At 40.9% G+C, this 25,569-nt stretch overlaps 1 protein-coding gene across 3 annotated transcripts in view; it reads left to right on the top strand.

Annotated features, from left to right (window-relative positions):
• SLC8A1 (solute carrier family 8 member A1) overlaps window positions 1-25,569 on the top strand; it is a 1,060,009-nt gene that overhangs the window by 758,991 nt on the left and 275,449 nt on the right. For 2 of the 3 annotated variants that reach the window (XM_078649052.1, XM_078649051.1), the window contains exons 3-6: window positions 9,629-9,735; window positions 17,971-17,991; window positions 18,591-18,608; window positions 18,711-18,725. In XM_078649052.1, the coding sequence (XP_078505178.1) occupies window positions 9,629-9,735; window positions 17,971-17,991; window positions 18,591-18,608; window positions 18,711-18,725 (161 nt within the window). Of the gene's footprint in view, window positions 1-9,628; window positions 9,736-10,475; window positions 10,580-17,970; window positions 17,992-18,590; window positions 18,609-18,710; window positions 18,726-25,569 lie in introns of all 3 variants that reach the window. The other variant, XM_078649053.1, reaches the window with a different exon arrangement.

A 25,569-nucleotide genomic window follows, 5' to 3' on the forward strand; every position in this document is an offset into this window, starting at 1 on the left:
ATTTGACTGCTTATCATATAAAGGGTGGTAACATATGATTGATCTTCGCGTGCTGCATTAGATTAAGAGAAACGTTCTTGCAAAGAAATCAACAAGGCAGCCTTTGTGAGACCCTCAGTTAGAAGTCAGCAGAGGACATCTTGCTTATTGGCAGGGATATTATTGAGCGCTGAGTTAATGATTTTAAAATAGTGCGCCTTAACTCCCTGAGCACCAAGAAGGGCTGTCGATGCTCATGCAAATTTTGTTTATGGAAAGGCAGAGAACATATCATAGGCATCCGCAAGGGGGGGTATTTTTTAATTTGAAAATGTAATTTACAAGTATTCGTCATGCTTGTTTGTTGTATCATGTAGGCGTTGTTGTCCGTTTTTTTTAAGATGTTACGCTTGTAAAATTGGCATTCTATCAAGCTTTATTTTTTGGCCTTTCGGCGCATCATTGATTGTGTCTTTCCTTGTGGAGGTGGAGTGGGGGAGTAGAAAGAGGGAAAGGGTAGAATAAGCAAACACTGCAAGACAAGTAAGTTAACAACTTGTGGAGTTGAGTCATTTGTTGGGGGGGGGGGGACGTCCAAATGCTGGGAGCCAACTGAGTAAGAAACGTTGTGTTTAGGGGGAGATTAAGGGGTGGTCAACAGAAAGACAGAAGAGATGCCATCAAGTAACTAAACTTCAGGGTACTCACAATACATTTAATGGAGTATGATGCCAGAATGTCATAGCCTAAATATCGTCTGAGAAAAATATTGTGTCTTAAATATCTTTTGCAAATATACTGACCAAGTTGAGTTAATAATAGAAAATCTGCATCCAGTGGAGTGATATTTTTATAAACAATATTTAGGCCACAACATTTATGTAAGATGATAGTTTCGTTATTGATATTTTGACATACAACCATCTTCAGATAGCCTCATAATGACAACAAAGGTTATTGCTCAACTGTGCTAACCAACTTTACGAATAATAGCGGCACTTGGTGCTTGATGTTGCAGGAGAAACACCCTGCTGCACCGCGGTGGTGTAACACAGGCCCCCGCAGCCCCTGCGGTGCAGGGGGCCCAAAGCTCCAGGGGGGGCCCTGAGCACAATACTCTGGTTGGAGAGCTCCTGATTGAGTTCGGAGGGGGCCCCCTTACAAACCTTGCAGGGGGGCCCCCTCCAGTTTTGTTATACCAGTACTGCACCACCACCCAGAGTGCCTCAATGCTGTTATCCTTTAGTTGCTTTCTGGTTGATGCACATGTATGTATTGCTTAGCGGCATAAAACCAATGAGCAGATTTCTTCCTGAGTGTTTGGATATGGGCCATTGCCATCATGTGGAAATGAACATTAAGCATCTCCAGCTTGAAGAACAACATAAAGTGAGTCCACGATTTTAATATTTCGGCTCTCTGTTTCATCTAAAAAGTCAGAGCAGAGAGGATGAAGATTCAGGGAATGCCGGCAAGTACATTGCAAATCTTTATCACTGACAGTCGCATCCACTTGTTCCATATTTTCCTTTAGACGCGTGGCAAAATGGCACTAGAAGATGATTGGCACTGTTTAAATTGCAGAATATTAATAAAAATACTAATAATCATCATCATTATCTTCATTTTGATCATCATAAGCGCAGGGCCCAAAACTTTTCTTAGGAGCCCGATGGTGTAGAAGGCTGGTGTTGCCGCGTACCACCACTCGCTAGCCTTGATTTCACCTTCCATCACCAGCCACGTCCTACCCTTCAAGTTCACTTTTGCTGGTTCTCTTTCATCCCTGCTTTCTCTCTGCACTCCTATTTCTCTATTCATTGTTCTTTCTTCATTTTCTGCCTCACTTTCTATGATAGAAATGATGATGAAAATGATTGCCTTCCCCCCCCCCCCCCCCCCCCCCCCCCCAAAATGAGTGGTGCTGCCCACAACCTGCAAGCACTTTCACAAATTAAGGACGGGTGAATATTGCAGCATTCCAATATTTCCATATTTCCGTGTTTAGAAGGTAGACTAGATGCAAGCATTGGTCTGCACTCTTTGCAAGCCAGGGCTGGACTGGTGAGGCGGGCGCTGAGTGTTTTACCGGTGCGATGGAAGGGTGGGGGCCGATTTTATTACTGGGGGCCGGTTTTGCAGCAGTGCTTCAATATCGGGCTCCTGTAATAAAAGCACAGCAGTGTTTCATCCATACCATCACCCCCACACACCTCCCCCCATCCCCGGGCCCAGTCCTACTTAATTTCCAGGGCTGATCTGCATTACAATTTTGCACCTGTTGCAAGGGCCCTATTTCATAAAATATTAAATTACCGTTATTTCGCACAAATTATTAAACCAGTGTAGGTCAAAATTCAGGTTGTAGACTTCTTAAGGAAATGAATACAGGCGAGTCTATTTATAGAGTTCTGTGTGCTGGATCTGTGCCAAATACCCTTCAGCTAAACTTTTTTTACGTTTCCCTGAAGTATCCTTTCACTGCTGTCCTAAAAATGCCTGGAACGCTTCAAACACAACACTGTGAAATGCATTCACAATGTACAAGTGTCCTGCAGGCATCGGCCAATACTTTCGCATTTGACATAGAATTTCAGCACAAAAACCTGCAGCTGCTGACAAATATTCTAAGAGGTAAAGCCTGCTTTGCTGAGAACTCAATTTTCTCATTCCTCGTGTCAGGGAAGATTACACTCAGATAACTATTTTGTGGCAGATGCATTTGAGTCTTGTGACAGAAGCTTGGCAAATTCTAAGTCAGTTTATGTCTAATAAACTGGTACTTTACTAGTGATGGTGACCTGATAGTCATCATGAAAGGAACACAAGACTGAGTTGTTAATTAATCAAAGCATAAAGGCACTGTCAGCAGCAACAGCTCTAAATAATGAAACACAATTCACAGACAATTAAACAGCATTTATATTTTGAAGAAAAATAAGGCATGCCAACTTTCAATAACATTTTTTGTATTAATTATGATATCCTGTTATTTCACGATTTCCCGCTCAGGGTATGCCAAATAGTTGTACATTTGCCAAGGCTTTTCTTTATTGGCCATCTGCTTGGCAAAGCTTTGTAAATAAGTCTCGGTTGTTCAGTTGCACGTTGCATTGAATTAGTACTTAATACCTCATCAAAGCAGTAAACAATGTATAAGTATATCCAGCGATACAGAAATGCCCAACTTGCTTACTAGTGATCTTCGGGACGAGTAGCGATTTCTGCTCACAGTCATGACTATTGTGCTGATACCCATCCCGTGACAGGAAGCCGAACAAAAAATATTGTGGGCCTCATTTATGAAAAGTGACGCATCGCTGCGTGAAAACAGCGATGCGTCACTTTTCATTGTGCCCTCCTTGCGACACTAATGATGAGTCATATTTACAGTATGACGCATCGTGTCGCAAGGAGTTACAGATACGTCAGTATTTCTGACGTATCTGTAGGCGCAAAAGTGACCCATTGCTGGAGTGTGTCACAAAAGTGACGCAACTCCAGCAATGTGTCCTTTCACACGGGGCAAACCCATGTGAAAGGGCCTGCGTCAGTCTTACGCCTGCTGTGAGGCAGGCGTAAGATTTTGACGCATTTGAGTACTAGAAGTGGCGCACTGAAATCTCATAGATTTCACTGCGTCACTTTCATGACCCTTTCTTGCGTCAATACACCCCCCTTGCATACATTATACCTGGCGCAGGTATAATGTGGTGCAGGGGTTTACAAAGTGACGCATCTACATAGATGCGTCACTTTGTAAATATGGGGCAACAAGGCGCATTTTTCACGCCACTGGTGTGTCACAAAAAGTGACGCACCAGTGGCGTAAAAGTGACGCACAGCCTCATAAATATGGCCCTGTGAGTGCATCCCTTAGACAGTCAGACTATCATTTGGGAGTCAGCATTTGTTTAGCATCCCTCAGAAGTAGGTAACCTGTCACTGAAGCCCGAACAGCCGAAGGCAGGTTGGAAGTCCATAATGACAATGAAAATTAGAGTAGTATCAGTGAGTTATCCTGTCACAGACTTTGACTTTGCATCCCTCTTCCTTGGCCCATTCACTACTATTAAGGAATACCATAAAAGTGACTGCTATCCAGGAAAAACACCCACAAGCCGCATTGGGAACCTCCTCTACACAAAAGGAAGCAGAGCACAGTTCAGTGATACTTGGATGGAGAACCAAAGTGCCCTAAATCTGTATCAAGCCCAGACTCTGGGTCACGGACAGAATATCGCAAAGAGAAATATTGTGTGGACATAATATCATGTCAAAAAGATTGAGAACCAAAATATCGAGAAGGCAAATACAAATAGGTAAGTTTAGATTTACGGTTCTTAACTCCACATCTACATACCTTGAAGATATATATATTAGTAGGATACATATATATGGAGTTATATATAGTAAAACTTTGCTTCCCTATAGAAACTTACCTTCATGATATTGTGTCCTCGATCTTCGTGACACAATCATTGTATCCACTATATTTCCATTTCTGAGATTTCGAGAATCACTAGGTAGCAGCTTTGCACCCCTCAGTAAGAAGGAGGAACAACTTCCCCCTAAAAGGAGGCAGGCATGAAACCCAAAATAAAAGGGACTCTGATGCAGAGAAACCACCCACACATTTGCTAATGGACATGGTTAGATATTTAGGCACTTCAAAACCCAGGAGCAGAGAGGACAGTTTCAGGAGGAAGCGCAGAGTGGGATCCAGTTTAGATGGAAAGACCTTCGTTCACAGAATTTTCTTTCGGAGTTTCTGTTTAGTAGGTGTGACTAGATCAGTCGATGACTAATGGCGGGTTCTACAAAAAAGGCCCAACATTTCTACCGCTCTTACTGTGATTGTAAAGTTGGGGAGAGGCAGATGACCAGTTACTGTTCAAGGGACGTTTCAAAAGAAGTCATTTTGATGGAAGAAAGCATGGGTGCCATGGCAACATTGACAAGTGCAGTAATTGTGTAATGGTTTCATATAGTGAAGAGGTAGGTTCATCTTCCTTATGTAGGACAGTCACTAGTGGCCCAGTGGCAGATGTGTCACCATGTGGAGGGTGTCTGCTTACTTATTTGTGCTTTAAAAACGGATTATTTGGCCCACACAAGAGCATATGGCAAAAATGCCGGAAGTAAGCCCAGTAGTAGTCTAATTAAGGGACCACCTACAAGTTCAATTAAGAAACCCATTAAGAGTACAGCACCCCCTGTGTTTTTTAATTTCGTATATCAGTGGTCAAATGCATTGAATTAAAAACTGAAGAAAGCTAATTAACTTTTGCTTTAGTTTTAATTAATGCCACTCTAAGGCGGCCGACGAAATTTTAAAAACCCGCGCCTGCCCTAAAATTCATTTCTACTGTTAGATGTTTCCCTTTTCACTTGACCTGCCCATCTTACTGGCTGCCAGTCTCTGCGTGTTACTCTTAAGTAATCTTTGATTAATGGTGTGCTTCCAAAAAATGCATAATTATTTGCACAGTTTGTCTCCTGCGGTATTCAAATTCAGAGTAGAAAAAGCAGAATTCTGTCGTTGTCAAATCATTAGCAGATATACGCTTTAAAAAAAATCTATTGTGTAAAACTCTCAACCAACTGAAAAAAAAATCAAATTTTCTGCAGATGTAGCCTTAACTTTTTTGCAGGGTTGTGCAGAGTCTGATGAAGCATCAGGTGCAGAAATGGTTTAAAGCAGTCTGCAGGGTTTATTAACTCAGAGGCACTCGTTATGAGTTACTGTGAGTTACTGCATCCTCACACTATCTCTCCTCTCCCCCCAACATTTTCCCCACCCAGAAAACTGGCGAAATCTGTGTGACAATTGTCGAGAAACTCTAGACTTACTGTGAGAGGAGGTTGCAGTATTCATAATTCCTGCAGTAATTGCATATTTATCTCTCGGCGGACTCTCGGATGCAACGTGCCATCCCGCAGGTGCCAGAATGCCTATGCACTGTTCTCGCATAATTGATGATGGAGACGAAAACGTTCAGGGTTTCTCAAGCATGCCTGCAGAATTCTAATTTGGCTGCACCATGTTGCCGTATGCTGAATTTCGGAACCACCAGCCCCTAAACATCTTTTACATCTTGGTTTATTTGTGAGAAGTGGCAATATGGAGGGATTCCGAAGTGTAGAAAAGTTTTTTGGCATACCACCTCGGTCACTACAGTGAGGTCGAACATGGTGTGTTTGTAGAAACATTCACAACCCTGCCAAACTGTGTTTTGTGGCATTGTAATTAGTTATTGGGTCCCATTACAAAGCGCTGCGAGGCCTCAGGGTAGTTATGCGCTATATAAGTTTAATTTTCAGTTCATTCATTAGCTTAAATGTGCCTGAGTTGTTGTGAAGCTCAACATACTGCAGCTCTCCTGCCTCAGAGTGCTGTGAGGGGAAGGCACTTAATGAAAGGCAAGGAAGGAAGGTGAGGTGGTCACGAGGGGGGTTAACAAGTCTTGACGATTGGTAACTGTCGGAATTCCAGATCCTTCATTTCAGCGTTGGAAATAATGAAGGAGCGAGTAAGGTAAGGTAAGGCAAGGCAAGGTAAGGTAAGGTTAGATAAAGTAAGGTAAGTTAAGGTATGGTAAGGTAAGGTAGGGTAAGGTATGGTATGGTAAGGTATGGTATGGTATGGTAAGGTAAGGTAAGGTAAGGTAAGGTAAGGTAAGGTAAGATAAAGTAAGGTGAGTTAAGGTATGGTAAGGTAAGGTAAGGTAAGGTATGGTATGGTATGGTATGGTATGGTAAGGTAAGGTAAGGTTAAGGTAAGGTTAGGTAGGTAGGTGGGTTGGTCAATGTTTCTTGCTGAGAACAAAACAATGGATTCATTTATCTATTAAGGTTTTTGGATACGGCAAACCTAGCCCCAAAGGAAGTGAAATTCTTTCCATTTAACAAGGGAAACATACATGAGAGAATTGAAGAGATTAAGTGGAAGTAACATTGGATACTTAGCTAGATTCAACCTGAAGGTAAGTAAACTGGAAGTAATTAACAGTAGTTGGAAAGTGCATGTAGGAAAGTAATTATAGTGCGAGATGGGAAGAAGGATGTGAGAAGGTTTGTAATAGGGATTGTTACTGCCCCTAATTTGGGTCTGGGAAGAGCTCACACACGTATGTTAGCACATGTGTATGGTTTAATTACTTTACTTTAAGAGTATATCTTAGCACCTTGCTTCTTCAATGCTTTTGGTCGCCAAAACCATGCGATAAAAGAATATGAGTCAGACCACAATATTTTACATTCTACTTTTGGCAACCCAAGCATTACCTTCTGGTAAGCCTTGAGAAAGCCCTGTGGGCAGGAGTCATGAAGGGAGGACCACATGTTGGCTGAAGCCCTTTTGTAAAGTTAAACTATTAACTTCTATGTTGGACCACACTGAGACATTTGTTATTAGATGAATGGCCATCATGAACTGCTTCTTTGACTCTAAAAGACTTTTCTCGAATACAAGCAAACAGGACATTTCCTCCACAACATATAGGGCCATATGTGTGCACACATTTTCCCATAGACACAGAATGGGTAAAACCCTTTGATACATCTGTCCCATAGCTTTTGCTCGATTTCCTCACAGATTCTCCAGCCTCACCTGAAAACTCTTCTTAGATGAGCATCAATCCCCATCACAACCCGAGCACAGATATCGAGCAATAAAACTGGTTAGCATGTCCATACTACACACTTACCAACTGCACTACAGAATAAAATACATGTTGCTGGCACCTGTCACAGAACGAACGATGCCAGCTTGTTCCGTCCTACCAATCCTTGTTCCTGGAAAGTGGGGGAGTTTCGGTCATACTCCCTGGATGGGGGGGCCTCCCTGTGCAAAGTAAACATTGTGTTTTTGTTCTTTATGTGTTTATGTTGCACAATTTGGATGCAGTAGACTCAGGTAGCATTGCACAATTCACACTCACTGTGGGCTTATTGTATAACCAATGTATTTTTCCCTAATTATTTAAAGTCCAGATATAATGTCAGCTGTTTTCAGAATTTAAACTTTTTCTTCTTTAATATTTGATTGCCTCTCTGTTATTTCAACATGCTTTAATTGTTAAATTGCAGGCAACCAATACATATGTGAGTCTGTTTTCCCAGTTTAAATTCACTGACTCATTTAGCAGTGGTTAATTTGTGAATAAATAAATGCAAGGCTTCAGGGATTATTTTAGGGGTCTGTTGCTGGTGCTGTTAATTTACAAGGCTGCTGAATACCAGGGCTGCCTAAAGTTGATCCCACTTCATACCTCTTTCTCTTCCGTCTTTTTCCCCTTTTCTGACTTGCCTTCTTTTGATCTGAGCTGATGTGTGTGAGGTAGACAAATTAGTTCATGTACCCAAAAATGAGTGTTGGAACCAAACACCTGCAACACCAGCACAAATTAAGCACTGCCATTCGGCTTGTGGGACACGTGGCAGTGGTATACATTGGACTCTGCTATGCTGTTGATGCACAATGCTGATTTTCGTCTCCATGTTGAATCTACTGCCTATGGAGGTCTTAGGTTTCTCATCTTTGTTTGGTTTAATAGTGTAACACTGCATGCCTGTGCTTTCAATAAAATGCTGCAAATGTAAATTGACTGAAGACACTTGAAGACTTTACCATAGAAGTGCACGGTTTTAATCTCACTTTGTGCTTTGTTTCAAACCGTGGACGAGATTCAGTTTCCAAGTTTAGTCTACCTCGAACTTTATGGCAGCAGTGCCTTTCCAGTTAAACGACTGGACTTGGTTCAGCATGATTTATTCAGGCTGTAGGTAACAAGTATTCACGCTCTCCAGCAGCGTAAATATTCCTTTAAATGAAAGAGTCTTCTTTTAAGTCTGGAAATTTGAGTTGTGTGGTACCCGCATCTATTCTCTGCTGTGCTTGGGTGGTCCATCCCCCCTCTCCTCACCCTGTGCATTCAGGTTGAGATATCTCCAGTCTCTTAGTTAATTCCAAATTATAAGGGTGAAGCTTAGATGATTGATGGTGAATTTATTTCATTATCTACGTGAGCGTCTGTTAATATTTTCTCTTTTTATTAATTAACTTTAAAAAAAAAAAAAGAATTTCAGAATAGGTGAGAAAGATAACTTATTAAAAAACAAATGTCTGGAAAATTGGTTTATCCCCAAAGTGAAAAGCAGATTACAGTGATAAATGTTTACAATAACTCCCTTGAAATGTGGTATGTTACTTTGTAATGTGACTCGTTGCAAGGAACTGGGATACATTACTGTGAAATGTGGCACCTTACACCGAAATGTGATGTTACTCTCAAATGTGGTACGATTCTCTGAGATATGATACCTTACTCTGAAATGTGATATTACACCGACTGTGGTAGGTTAAACTGTAAAATGATATGTTGCATTGAAAAGTGCTTGGTGCACTGAAATGTATGATGTTTCTCTGAAAAGTGCTCAGTTACTCTGGAATGTGGTCCCTTGCACTGAAATGACATGTTTCAGTGCTTGAAATGTATTTGGTCCCCTCCCCCTGCTTTCAGTCTTGTGTAATGGTTTCGTCTGACAGACTAGGAGTCTCTCTGTCCACTTTGTTTTCTTTCCTCCTGTTTCTTTTCTTTTTCCTGTCTACTTTGATTCTTCAATCTGCCCTATTCTTCTGTTTCAGCAAAACGATATTAGTGAAAGTGATTGATGATGAGGAGTATGAGAAAAACAAGACCTTCTACCTTGAGATTGGGGAGCCCCGCCTGGTGGAGATGAGTGAGAAGAAAGGTGGGGGACCTGCTCTGAGGGCAGAGGCTTGAGACTCAAGCGCCTCTGGGTGGTTTTCATCCCACATGGATGCCTGGCTCTACCTCTTCCATCGAGTCTGATGCGCACATTCATCTATCTATGTAACTAGGCAGAATTGTTCATAACTGGGAGTCGGATCAAGCAGGGGCGGCCAATCAGAGTAAGACTGCTGCGTCCTACTTTTTGTCCTGTGCATATATCATAAAATACTTACTTATTGATCAAACTGTTGTGGAAGACATAAAGCCTGGTTACCAAATTCTGAATGATTAGGAAGAGCAAAAATTGCCCATTTTCTTAAGATAGAGGATATCAGACTCGGAGGGTTTGTTTTTATATTTAATTGACCTGTGAGTGTTAAAGCCTGGGTGTTGCTTTGGCAGATGCTTTGGGAAAAATCAGAGGAGCTGACTTTACTTGAGGCTTGTTCTTACTCGCTCTTTTGGATAGTCATTGTTTCTTAGAATGAGTTTTCCTAGATTCTCATGATTCAAGCCTAGCCGATTTACCGACGTCGCAAGAAGAAATTCCTCATGCTAGCAAGCCGATTCCCAGTTATGCATAATGCTTTGTTATATACTTAAAATGATGTCAATGTGCTGCAGCTTCCTCATTCCCTCCCACCCCATGACATCACAATAACTGTCCATCTTGGTTTGCTCTAATGCATGATTGTGTGACTTCAACCATATGTTTCCCTTTGTCTTGTGTCCCCACAGGAAGTGCATTACCCTTAGAATACTTGATCGTGAGGAATACGAGAAGCAGTCCAGTTTCTTCCTTGTGCTCGAGGAACCAATCTGGATGCGCAGAGGACTGAAAGGTGTGAGAGTATAACAAGATAGACCACCGAGAACCAATCCTCTTCTCTGTTTGTGTCGCCCTACTCTCACACTGGCTCTCTCCTCTCTCTCGGCTTCCAAAATCTTTGCAGTGTCTCTTGTGAAGCTTCTTTTATTTGTTGGGATGAACGTGTACTGAGTAGGAATCCTACTAAAGTCCAGTTTAGAGTCAACCCAGCACCACAAAGTACTTTGAAATGGTGTAAACTTTAGTTCAGAGTGGCACCCTTTCTCAGGGGGTCCTGTTATTGCAAGGGCAGGGCAACCTGTGAAAAGTGATATCTTCACACCCAGCTCCTAAAATGAGCATCAGAGAAAATAAATTACAACTGTAAAGCCACGACCTGGTCCATTGACCCCATGTTCATTGTCACTTCACAATAATTTGCCTACTCAAGTGTTTTCATTTAACAAATATTGCTATCAGTTAAAAATTGAATAAACAAATGCACTCAGGCGCAGTCACTAAACTTTATTAAAGTTCCAAATGTCAATATATTGTTATATCCATGCAATAAATTCCTGCTCTATAATTATTATCTGAACTGAAAGCAAGGCCCACAACCAATGGAGGGGGTCATTTATGTCCAGCATGGACTACCAGCAGGGGCTATATGAAAATCTAACCGTATGTGCTCCGACTGTCCTAAAAGTAAAACTCATTGACTGCTACAAAAGGTGCAAACACCAAACTGGTCCCAGAATGTTTTCTCGTTGAGCCATTCTCTAGCTTCTGGTGTGAATGAAGGAAATTTGTTGGCAAAGCCACATTCGTTCCAGAAAATGACAGATACAGTGGGGACCTTGGGAGCAGTTAAATTGATACTCCATCCCCATGGTACAACCACAGCCTCTCCCAGCTCCTGAAACTGCAACTAAAACTATGGTGAATGTCAGAGAGAGGTGCACTCCTCGGTACTGGAACTGAGTTTGAACACGGCTTATACCTGTTTGTATCAGCTGCTAACATTCCATTGCTTGTGATTGGCTCTTGAATATCAAATCCAGAATATAACAAGACACTAAAATCATGGACAACGTGTCAAGGGCCAAAATATCAAAAGCTAAGTATGTATAGTTTTTCTATACCTAAATTCACATCTATGTACTTTGACGGTGTATGCATATATCGTCAAGGTACATAGATATACATCATCAAGGTACATAGATGTGGAGTTAAGAATAGTATATTCATACTTCCCCTCTCTGCACTTACCTTTCAATATTTTGCCACTCAATATTATTGTGCCACAATATTCTTGTCATGAGCTTACGATGGAACTCATGACATTCCAATATGTTAAGTTAAGCCTAAAGCTTTAACCATAGTCCTTTGCTAGAAGAGAGGCACACGGTCCTACTATAAAAAAATCACCATACTTCTTATCTGCTCAAAGCAATACAGTTTAGATTATTCGGCAACACTGTTTGTAGGCCATGGTTCCATTCTCAGACTAAGACCTAATATTTGACAGGATTTGAACAGTTAAAGGAATGTTTCTGACTTGTGTGCCTGATTTTATTACACGACAGTCAGCCATTTCAAAATCCATGTTTTGATGGGATTATATCATATCTGTGACTTTATTTCCATAGTTCTGGAATATGGCATAATTCCCGTCATTTGTGCAGTTCATCCAGTGGAAGTCCAAACCGATTTTATTCTCGCCAGGTGTTTATTCTCCAAAAATGCCAATATTTAGGTAACACCAGCATCACAAACCTTGAACAGTCAGGGCCAGTTCGTACATGTATGTTGCTAACAGCAGCTTAAAAGAATTTCTACTTTTAAAAACAAAATATGCTTCTAGCACAGCAAGACATGTCTGCAATAAAATGTCACCTTCTGAACATAAAAACATTTTTTTTTAATGCTGCAGGCAATCATACAGTATAATCAGACATTTAACTAGTTTTTTTCAAAAAACATTTTCCTCTTCGACAACAAAAAATGTCGTTAGAAACGTATAATACATGTGTGGGTATTTTTGCTGCACTGCCCTACGCCAAAGTGAGAGGGCAGGAATGTACTATATTTATGTCCTTTCCCCCTGCGCTGGTGCACTATTTACTGCCTAGCACCAGGATAGGCACCCTTGTACACAAGTGGCTTTGCGTCGCTTCATAGACATGATTGAGAGGCTTACACCGCCGGAGCGTCAGGAAAAAGTGACGCTCTGGCGGCGCAAGTCTCTCATAAAAAAGCCCTTCATGTCTATGGGTGTCTATCTGGGTAAGGAGGAATCGATTCAGTGTTAGAGGACGGATATACACAACACAACTTATAGATGGCCTGCTAGACATTTGTTCAGTGTGGGGTTCTGAGTGACTTCGCAAACAACGCAACCTTCGTTATTGGTTTCGATATTACTCGGGACCAATTCGGAAAAATCATCCCTATTGTTGATAGCCACTCATCATACGCATATTATATGTTTACCTTTTTTTTAATTCACATAATTGATTTCAAAACCCATATTTCAATGGGATGAATTGAGGACTGCATCCAATATTACATACCTACCTGGCTTATTTGCTGCCCTGTGTCACATCAGCTTTCAATCATGAAAGGTAAACAAATCCGGACATTCTGTCTGCACTAAGCTCTATTGCTAACTGAACATTGCAGAGAATAGCTGCAAGACCCCTCACTTTCATGACCTACAATATTTAACTTACTGTTTTCAATCAAAATGTTCTTGTTTGAAGAATGGTACCTTCTCCCCAATTAAACCAACTTAAAACTTCAATATAGAAAAGCATGATTGGCTATCTTTTTTATTTGCCAACATTTATCTCCGAAAGGTAACTATAACTCACACGAATTTAACCTATTTAGTTATTAACTCTACCATACATTTGTAACTTATGACTCATTTTGTTCTGCAAAGTATAATAAGGTAATGTTAATGCCAATTCTCGGCTCCTGGTATTTGTAATTGATTCGTCAGGCAATGGCTTCCAAAAAGGTATGATTCAGTAAGCAGATAGTTTCAATCAGACATATCCTGGGAGTCCCTATGAGCTCGATCAACGAGCTCAGCAGGAGAAATCATTTTTTACGGGAGGAAGAGATTTTCCTTGAAAGATTGTTGCTGATTGATAGCAGAATCCCACTGTGGAAGGAGAAAGCTGCAGACTGAAGAAGTAATTTACCAATTGACATCCCTCTACCAAAAACGTTACTAGAAAGCTATCTCTGACAGTATGGTGGCGAGTTTTATGTGCATTGTTAGTTACTAAACAAGGTCCTCGTCCTGTCAGAGAAAGTGCTTTACGACTGCACAGTAATTGTTAAGTGAGGGAGGTAAAGTTTTACACCAGCATAAACTGCTGCTCTCCTAGCCCTTTCTAAAAAAAATCCATCATATTATTAACTGCATGGTTTCATTGAAATTTAAAAGAGAAGAGCTGCAATAATTAGACCAACCTAATAATGCTGAAACGACAAGTGAACAAATGGTGATAAATATATAATTATGTAGTATAATAAAACTATTATATAACATTTTGTATACCAATATATCATTTTATGTTACAAACTGCAGCATAATACCTAAAAAACAGGTTTGATACATAAATGATGCATATAATGTTATACTGAAAAACTGTAAATAAGAAATTAAATCTATGTTTAATTGTAAAATATTGGATGCCATAAAGCGAGATAGTGCAAAAATAGCCAACTGCAGAGATCTGAATGTAGAAAAAAGAAAGAGAAGTACAGAAATAGAACATACGAACATGAGAATATTTCATTATTGAAAAAAATCGTATGTATGGGTATTTGACAGCCCTTTCCATGCCTTTTTGCTAGGCCTAAAAGGTTTACTGATGCACAGTTAGTGAAACATTTACAACGAAACAAGCTGTGGCCTGCCCTGCATGAAAATAATGCACATTCTAAGATGGAAACCTCTGAGCTAAAGTCTAGACTAGACTATAGTTGTTTTCTGATAGCCTAAAATGGTTCAGAATACATGACAATTATTTATTTAGTAGCATGATATCACATAAAATGAGTTACAGTCACGAACCGTGCTAGAATTTTTGTACTCAAGGGAAAGAGGAATTTCTCTTTATTGGAGCTCTCTCCATAAGCAGAAAAGGAGTTTTTAGGCCTTTCTCAGTAATTTATCACTTGGTGTCACCCTATGGCTGCTGCCTGACTTCGCTTTCTGAAGTGGCGTAGAGAGGGGGGGGGGGAGTCGCCCCGAGCAGCACAAGTTTTAGGGGTGGCGGACTCGCCCCCTGCTCTTACCTGCAGCTGCGAAGGCGGCAAACGCAAAAATCAATCGCTAGCAACCCCGTTCTTACGGCAAGTGCCGGGCGGCAAAGGCTGGACCACCACAGGTGGAAAAAGGCCTAGCTATGCCACTGACTTTCTGGAAGCACAATCTAGGTAACAGCATACACATACCTACATACACATGCACAACCAGCTTCTGGTTTCATTCCACTCCCGCTTCAGCCATGAATTATCACCAACGTGGCTCTTTTATCATCGTCCTCTTTAAAAGCAACTGCTTCAGAGATGGGATGTTTGGAGCTGTAGAGGAATATGTCATAATCAACTGGCTCAATATATGAATGTTAAACATGGAACAGAGGTTGCATATACCACATCACACAGCATTCCGGAATTACACAAGTTAATACCACCCTATTTAAAAAAAAAAACTTTTTAGGTTAAAACTGCAATACAGTGTCCATTTCATATCATTTAATATAAAGTGTATCACATTCTTAGCCTTGGCAACAGTGCGAGTGGCACCAAATCATACATACGTAAAGTATGCCATGTGGTTTTTAAACATAACAAACTCTGGCTTCACCCTCTTCCTCAAGAAGCAGAAAGGTAGTGTTGGAAAAAATAAAAACAATAATTAGCAATGTATTAAATCTTAAATGATCCCAGTGAAATATTGGTTTTGAAACCAATGCTATTTATTTTATTTTATTTATTTATTTGGGATTTGTAATGTGCTTGGCTGCCTCAGCAACGAGACGTCCCAGCGCAGACCAGAAACCAAAGAGAGTACAGGGAGACCTGTGGGCGCCTAAACATCAGATAATGGAAACGGCCAAGTTTTTATGGACGTACAAAACATCAAAAGATTTCGGATGCCTCTAAAGTGCGCAGGGAGGGAGTTCCAAAGTTTAGCCACAAAGAGGCCAAACGAACGGCCCCCGGCCCTCGCTCTCCAGACTCGAGGGACACAGACAAGCCCACGGTCGGCAGATCGCAATGCGCATTTGGGCATGTAGGGCACCAGTAAACATGATAACCCAGCAGGGGCTTGGTGCATCAAGATGTTATAAGAGATGCACAGCACCTTAAACTGAATGCGCTGTTCGATGGGCAGCCAATGAAGCCTAGGGAGCACATGAGCCACCGAACAGGATTTGGGAAGAGCCACTAACAGACGCGCTGTTGCGTTCTGAACCCTCTGCAGGTGTTTAATGCTGGCTTTGTTGGCACCTAAATATAGGGAATTTGCATAATCAAGCCTAGCAAGAACGGAAGCCTGCACGATAGTCTGGCGCACTCTGGGAGGAAAAAAACCAAGCAAAGGTCTCAGTCCTCTCAAGAGCCCAAAGCAAACAGCGACAACAGCTTTTGTCTGTTTCTCAAATGTCAATTCATTATCAAACCAGACACCCAGGTTCTTAACAGCCTCCTTCGGTGACTGGGCAAAATATTTGCAAAATATTTGCAAAAGAAAAGTAGCTAAGTATGTGTATGTGTGCTCATATGCATGTGTATGTATGTATTTTGATTGTGTGTGTGTGCATGAATAGCTCAAAAGAGTGACAATTCACAAGTTAACCCTTCCAGAAATAGAGACAACATTTATATCTAACAATCCACAAATATGTGTATAAATAAATACCCATCTCCCCACATGTATGATATGCAGATGAGTATTTATTTATGTTGCCTAACTAGTGCTAACATTCTACTAATACAGTGATCAATAATACTGACCTGCATGTATGCCAATTCCACAATATCAGTCACCGGCATAGCACCAAGGTAAGCATAAGGGTTCACAGCTTCATTATTCTTAACTCCATGTTTACTTACCATGACGATATTTTGGTATTCATTATTGTGGAGTCGATATAAGTGCAAGTCAATATTAAAATGATGATCTAGGGTGCTCATGGTGCATGAAATGGAAACACTTCTAACATAGGCTAAAAAAACAAAGAAATCACTCTTCCAACCACACACAATGTAGCATGCCATCCATGCGAGTAGGCACCTCAATACCCCACATAAGGGTAGTAGGAGCTACACAAATACTACACTACAATACAACTGGGGTAGAACACCATTTTACAGTTGACTCTGGGAAATGGAAAAATATCTAAACAATAGTATATGTTGAAATATATATTTATACTTTTTTAGATAATGATCAGTTAGATGTATGACATTAAATCCCAGCATATAAATGTACTTTAGTAGATGCTGCAAAGGTACAGCCAGAGGAAGGGTTGAGACCAGGCTAGGGAATTGATTGTAAAAGGTGGGAAATCACCTTTCTCCCCACAACAGACTGCTTTTGTGAGTAAAGATATACCTTACAGGGACAACTCACATAATCATCACGCCCGGGAAGATCTTTTCTTGTCACTCCTCACAAGAGAGATAGATTTTCGCTGTAGATGGCTCCCCATGTGTGCCCAATGCAGAAAAAAACCTCTGAGTCAAGTAAGGATGTGCTTGCGAGCCTCTTGGCTTTACAGGAGACATATTGGGCCTGACTCACAAAGGAAAACTTACACCTGAAGTCTAAGTTTAGACCTGAAGTCTAAGGGCCCAAATCACAAAGGTAAACTTGGACTTCAGGTCTACACTTAGGCTTCAGGTCTAAGTTTACCTTTGTGTATTGCGCCCATTACTGGTATTTAGAAAGACTTTCTCTCGTGAAAATATGGAGGTGCTTAGAGCGTTGCAGAGAAGTGCTCAAGTGAATCTTGAAGAGGCTTCAGGTATCTCCAATTTTCCTCTGTGCACGTTTGTGAATATAGGATAGGTAGTGTAAATCTGAAGCACTCGTTAGAATTGGGATCTGACATAGTATAAAAGGAAGTCCTCACAAGTTAGATCAGTTACTTAGCTCCTTCACAAGGTTAGCATAAGATATAGTGTGAAAACCCCTGCTGCCTTGAAAGCTTGCAATCCCACAGAGCACATTGTGGCAGCGCTTCCTCTGTGTGACTGGCATTACACTCCATACCATGTCTGCATTGTTGGGAGGGGAGGGCGAACATCTGTCTTCTTTCTGTGGACATTCCTTTTCATTTTGATTCTCATTTATTTTTCTTATTCTGTGTCTGTTTCTGTGTGTTTTCTTTACAGCCCTGTTGTTGAATGAGCTTGGTAAGAGTTGCATTTCTGGTTTATCTTCTCCATTACACCTGTGTTTGTCTATGACTTTACCATGTGTCATATTTATGTATATTGTGTATTTTAGGGCCCGGTAGGGGCAGGAAAGAGCATTTCTTTAATTGTTTGGGATTGGGTGGCTGTTATGGGACACAGATGTTGAGCTGTGGTCGGGGTGTACATATCCTGAATAACGATTACTTTTAATAGTGGTTTTGTTGTGTGGTATCTGACAGGGCATGTTTGTCATGATATAATGAGACCGCAGAGCCTTAAATACCAGAGCTAAGGTCTTGTGGGTGACCGGGGGTGAATACATATTCTGTGCATCCTCCTTAAGAGATTGTGCGATGCCACAGACGTAAATTTGCTACACCTATCTTTTCTGGTAATTAAATTCTTTGATATTCTTTACATTTGTCTGATGGGGTTTATAGAAACTCTTGGGGGGCTTAATTAAATGTTTGATAGCGATTTTTTTCATTTAGTATCTTTATAAGGGCTAGATCATACTAGATTTTATCACATTTGTCAAAATAAATTGTAATCTTTGTTTTCTCTCCTTTCTTTTCTATGTGCTTCTCCTGCTTTAGGGGACTTCACAATCACAGGTAAGCCCTTTTATTGCATTGTATTGCTAAAAGGTTTGGATCTGTTGCTTCCACTCAAAATATCTGAATTTAATGTTGTGCTTTTTTTTTTATTTCATTAAGGAAAACTCCTGAATGGTAAGAATGTATTTCCCATTCTAGGAGGTCTGTTTATGAGTACATAACTAGGCAAACTAACATTCACCCACTTTGACTTAGGCTTGAGTTCCACTTCTATACTACTTTATGTCGCCACTATCTAATAGTAGAATATAGATCATTGGTGCCCAAGGTTGGTCATGTGAGCCTGAACAGAGGCCAGATTTTCAGTATAGACTCGAACAATGAAAATGATGTCCTTTTAAATCAAGAGTAAATAAAAGTATCTTACTCAGATATCCTGAAAATCCGGCAAAGTTCATGCCCTGCTTGTCCGACATTGGGCACTGCTGCTATTTACTGAGATTGAACACTTTTAATACCACGTGTGGTATGGTTTTAGGAAAGCAGCCTCAAACGTGCAGTATCCTGTCCTAAAGAAATGCAGTACTCTCCTTTTCACTCTCCTTTTTGCATAAGTAAAGAATCATCTGGCTACAGAGTCGCAAGTAACTTTTATGTTAAAAATGAAATGGTTAGAGGTTCACACTTTAAGACGAACTATTAAGAAGAACTATTGCTACTAAACATCAATAATGGTATGTTGAGAAATTCAATAAGGATGCAACATTGCCATACCTACTATTGTTCTCACACTAAGACCCTCTGAACTGTGGAGAAATTATTAGATTACCCTCTGCCATGGTCGAAAAAAATGTAATCCTGATGTTTAAACAGAGATTCTCCTGAAAAAGACCAAGAACATTAAATCGCTTTCCAGAAAAGCAAAGACACATACCAAATCAATGGTTATTTGTCAAGGAACTAAAAACTCATATTTTTAGAATAAATCTCGCAATATAATGTATTGGTATATTCTCCCTCGTAGGACATACTCTTACTGTACTTTGTTTTATGTTAGCTGTGCAGCGCTCTGTTGCTAGAGCTGTTAAGTCCATGCTACAGAAAAATATTTAATAAATAATAAAAGACATTTTATCATTAAATGTTGTGTGATCAAAGAAGTTATCTTGCTTTATGATCCTGGAAATTTCAAGCCCCTTTTATGGTAACAATTTCCAAACTTTTTAGGCTATATGCGAGTTTACAGACTTCTCTCTGAAATAGCAACTGTGAAATAGGTTAAGCAGAAAATAACAGGACTTCAAAGGTCAATGCTTTAATTAAAAACCATGCATTTTCTAACATTCATTATCATTATTGAAGTTACAGAGACCTTTTCATAAAATCAAGAGATGCAAAAGACAACAGAAATTGAAAATTAGTTGCAAATTTTTAGATAAACATGTAAAGGCATACGCTGTTTTGGTGTGTTTTATAAATCAACCATCAACTAGATCCCATTTATTGTCACAACCTTGTAGGGACTCCTTGTAGTCTGTTGAAGGATAGACTTCATTTTATGAGCGTCCTGTGCATGGGCAGAGACTAAGGAATTATTGATTATCTTCGTACAAGACAGATGGCCTCTTTGGGCACCATCCTTTTAATGGCTTCAAAATTTCGTAGTACAAAAAGAGGTGGCGGGTATTTTTCCGTTAGTGCCCTGAAACTCTGGAACACCTTGCCGGTGCATTTGCCAAGGAAATATCCCTCATAATGTTTAGCTGTAAACTGAAAACCTGACTGGTCAGTAAAGATTTCTGCCTGTTGCTCTTAATCGACTTATTTGTTGGTGGATTCCTGCTTCTCCTTATATTAAGCCCCTAGGTATCTAATGATAGTATTGCCCAATTTAAATTACCTATAAAATAACGTAACAGACAGACTGTGGAACTGCAGTCTTATTGCTACTGCAGGGACCAGTGCATTTAACTACTTAAAACAACATTTTGAAAATACCAATTGGATCTTGCTATCTAGCAGCATTTGAGAAAGAAAGACCATGCTACCAGTCTTTTTGAAGCATCATGTCATTAAAGAAGACCCCCTCATTTTGCAAGCCCTTGACAGATCCAGCGAAAACTATTTCTGAAATGTTTAGTGGGTTTCCAAGATGATCTACAGTAATGTTCTATGCTTATTGTGCAAACTCTGCTGCCAAATGAATGCTACCCATCACCCCTGGGCTCCATATGGCTCATACCTTCAGAATGTTGGCCAGCAGTTTGAAATGTTCTGCTGAAGGAGCTTATTTCGCCACACTGAAAGTAAACTAAATATAACAGTTTCCAGATAAAATGTTAGATCAATAACAGGAACAATGTGTGGAATAACAAGATACTTTGAACAGCACTAAAAAAGGCTTGGCATTGCAGACCCAAAAGTGGTACAGACCATTTAAAATGGCCGCCTTTTAAAGGAACCTATGCTTCTGCACGAGGGAGTCTTGTTGCTAGTGGATAGGAGAGTACTGCTGAAAGGATACTGTTCGGTTGAAGCTGGTAAACACAAGAGACAAACCTTCTGTTGATGGCGGCTACAAGCACATTTGTGTGTGGCACATTACATTTGTGAGTGGTGTGGATGTGGTGAATCTGTTGTCTGCTTGCAGGTGATTGATGTGTGTTTAAGTGTATGGTTGAGTGGAGTGTTTTTTCAACTGCTTTGATGTATTCTCTGATATGCAATTGTCTCTTTCTGGTTGTCAGCCCAGGGAATTTATTGATCGCTAATGTGCTATTCACGTAAACACACTGTTAGTCCACCCATCAGCATAAATAGTAAAGAAACGCAGATTTTTACCTTGACAGTATCCAGTGCATAATTTGCACAAAGAAAAATAATAATAAGTGCCAGACGCAAAAGTTTTGCTCAGAAGCCCTCAGCTGAACTTACTGAATGTCAGTGTGATGAACAGCAAGTCTGCACAGTCTTGATTCCACCTCATGGCTCTTTCATCCACTAGATAGACCCTGCTCCACTTTGCAGGTTCCTGTGTTTTTCCCCTTGGCATGGTTTTCCTTCCTGCTTCTTTCCCCCTTGTGGGTTTTAATCTCTGGCGCTCAGGGTCAGAGTCTGATAAGGAAAAGCCTGAGTGCTGGTGGGCCCCACCTGCAACCACAGACTCAAATTAAGCACTGACAAAGCACCTTGTCCTTTGAGAACCACATCACAAATAAAACCCAGGCAGTGTGGTGTCAGCATTTTTTCTTTCAAAAAATTAAAGTTGTACTAACAAAAATCGCATTTTATAGATATTGCCTATGCCCTTATCCTCCCACAATCAGAAGGTGAAAACAAGCTCCTCACCATCATCTCTGACTCCATTAACCTACTTATCGCCACAAATAATTAAGGGACATTCGAAAATATATATTGCTACGTCCATGCAAATTAGTATAGTTTTCTAGAAATGCTGCACCACATATAACGCGTTTGACAACTAACTCGATACTATAGCTAGGAGAGAAAATGGCAACTCACAAAAATCACAGAAACACCAGAAAAAAAGCATCTCCAGACTCAAACTTTACAACTGCAATAAAGTTAAAATCCAGAATCTTGCATTTAATATCTCTTACACGACTATGGAATAACATACCATCAAGTCAGATTCGCCAGACTCACCAGATTCACCAGATTCTCTTGCCTTTCACAAAGGATCTCAAAACTCCCTTCTTCATCGTCCCCAAATAATACTGTGCACGTGCGCCCCACATTTATCTTTTGTACATTAACACAGAAACTTTCAGAGACCACCATTATCCTCACTGCTGCAAAACCATCCCCCAGTAACAAAATCACCTCCACTTCAGAAAAGGCCCTCACCCTTCCAGCCTCCCGGGGAAATGCTCGATGCCCACTACATCTAGGCCGGCCCTGCTCACACCTAGGTCTGAACTACGTGAGTGCCTCATTGGATTCCTAGAAAACTAGTCAAGACTGGCAATAAGTACTGCCTCTGTAGTACTTAAAACACGCATAGTGCCTTTCATCAGAGTTGCATTCTCTCAACCACGGAGAAAAAAGGGATCAACCTCCGTCAGCTGAAGGGAAAAGTCAATTACAGAAGATGAGAAAAAAAGAAGCAAGCACAAGATCAGGGCAGCATGCTCAAATGTTCATTTTGTACCAAATACTTAACTGCCCCTTTTAATCTAGGAAATCCCGATAGCTGCTCTGCCAAGTTCCGTGACTCTTGTTCCACAGTCCTCAATGATATAGAATATGCTGGAAAAGGCACAAATAACCTTCCGATCAGGCCTTAATAAAAAGTATACAAGGAGAAACAAGGGCAGCGCAATACGAATTAAAGCATTTAGGGCTTGTTATCAAGAACAGCGTTAAAAATTATCGCCAGTTTAGACTGCCGCTAAAGCGGCGATAATGGTCTTGATAATATGCCCATGAGAATTCCAATAGAAGTCCATGTTCTGGTATGAACATGGGCTTCTATTGGAATTCTCCACGGCATATTATCAAGCCCATTATCGCCGCTTTAGATGCAGTTTTCTGCCGCTAAACCAGCGATAATTTTAACGGCCTCTCTGATAATATGCCCCTTATTTATTTCCAAAATGCAGCCCTGCTTTTCCAAGCTGTAGCTGTAAATAAGTGCCTGGACCTAGACCGAGGCATAGACACCATCAGATGTTCCATCCACATGGAGAAGAGGTGTCAGGTACCAGAATTAAAGGGACACTCTTCCATGCTCTAGAGAATAATTTACACTAACTAATGTTTTAAAATATAGGAATGTACATCTACGCTCTGCCTTGAAAGAGATTCAAGGACTCAGGTTAGAGAGTCATTTTGACTCACATGAAGTTATGTTTTACCACAGTATCGCAGTTGAAAAATGTACCTCAAAATGTATCAAGAACAATAACTTTGAGTCTTAAAATATTGTCTTGTAGAGTTAATGATACAAAATCTATACTTGCATTCTGAATATTTGGGAGTCAATGTTGTGGTCCCAATATAATAGTAGGCTGGTCTGCGGGGTTGATAATGTGACATACGACCTGTGGGATCCTGTTGGGAGTTCCAGGTCAATCAAGAGTTACGGGCCTAAACTGTAATAACAAGAGCCCTTTACAACTGGTGTCCTGGATCTTTCCCTTACTACTGGACCCAAAACTGGGCACCACAAATGCCCTTTTTGCAGGTGACCCTATGGGTAGTGAAGTTGGGCACTCCAAGCCTTATTCAGGGAGGTGGTTTTGGTGAAGAACAGAACTCAAGAAAGCATAAAGTAACAGTTAATTAATCATTGTCGAGCCAGTGCTTTTCCTTGAAAAAACCCAAGTCACAGCAGCGATCCATGTCTAAGTTCCGCAACAAAAATCCACCAAAGGTGGGTGCGATTTCAACAAGTACCAAACTGTCACAGGTGCTTCCGTATTTTTTTTTTAACTACTTCTTTTGTGACTCTGGCTTCTCTAGTTACACTTTGCCTCACCTGCCCGCAGTCCAATCAGGGTAGTTGAGAAGATTGTGCTATCTTCATTCAAGCACAGATTCAATGAAAGGGCTGCTTCTATCTGGGCCCACTGCAAGTTGTCCAGGATCACAAGGCTTCACCACATGGACTGGAAGTGCTGACCTACCCTGGGCTACAGCAGGCACATGCTCAATTCTTCTGATCCAGCTCCTCAAAGCTTTCCTTTTCTATGATGCCATCTCTTTGTGAAGGGATACTTTCAGTACACCTCATCATAGTCAGTGAACTCCTTCTTTCAAAATGATTGCCAGGCAGCTCTTCCTAGCAGGATGCAGAATTGACAAGTTTCCAAAGAAGGATAGGGGATTTGGCAGTTAGCCACCCCAACCATGGAGTTCAAAGGTCCTTTTTAGTCTCACTGCTTGAAATCACTGATCAATGAGAATTTGTGGCATCATGACTAGTGGTTTCTGCCACATGTCAGCATCTTACCTACACCATGTTTGGAGACAGGGTTTGTGTATTCTACAGGTCAAGCTCTGTGAAAGTTTTTCAGGCAATCCGTGATTTATGTGTGTGCCTCACAGACATGCCAAGACACAGCCACTGTCCTTCAGTGTCATCGGGGAGATCGGGTAGGGGCTGGTTTGACTCTCCTGTCTCACCACTCATCCACTCCTCTGCCTGTTCTGGATGACACTTCTGGCGAGACTGTAGCAGGTAAGGACAAGGGCTGCCCCTAGACTTGAAAGGGGCCTTCTGCCGCTTAACCTGCACACCATAGAGTCAGGACCAGTTCAAAGGACTTAAGAAATGTTTGGGTGGAGCACCACAGTTAACATTTACGTCTTATAGTTGCTCTCAAACCTCCATCTCAAGTACCACTCACATACAGGAGATCCCAAATCCTTATCTGTGTTGGAGCGTGCAAGCACAGAATAAACTCATCCTACTTCATGTTAAACCTCCCAGCAACATGCATGTCCCACATAAAACTGAAGGACCTGGTTCCGGGGGAACTGGCAGACAACTTAAAACAGGAGAGGCAATTAAGTGACTCTCGGTGTGTACGTAATAGATAGACAAACCTGTTCTGTATACCCAATGAGTCACTACCACCACTGTAAATCCTCGACAGCATGGTGAGCTGACAGTTGTCATACTCAGAAATAGGCTGCACATGGAATGCCACTCCAGACCAGAGACCCAGCTCTTGGTCACATTCCATGTCAGTGTGAGCTTTGGAGTACATTCCCGATTGACGTGTGTGCTGGGGTAAAAAAACAAACCACATATACTCAGAGCCGGGGTGCATGCTCTCTCAAGCAATTAAGTTGACCCTTTCCATCTCAATACAACTACTAACATGCCATATACTTATTATATATGAATATTCTGGAGCACCTGCCTCTCAAGATAGGACTGGGGACAGCCCTGTGCAACCTGCCTTTCTCTCTGTTTCCCACAAGCTTCTTCATTTTTTCTATGTCAAAATTTCAACTACAAAATTATTGTGACACGAAAATATCAATGAAA

The sequence above is a fragment of the Lissotriton helveticus genome, chromosome 6 (genome assembly GCF_964261635.1).
Source record: "Lissotriton helveticus chromosome 6, aLisHel1.1, whole genome shotgun sequence".
Lineage (NCBI taxonomy): Eukaryota > Metazoa > Chordata > Amphibia > Caudata > Salamandridae > Lissotriton > Lissotriton helveticus.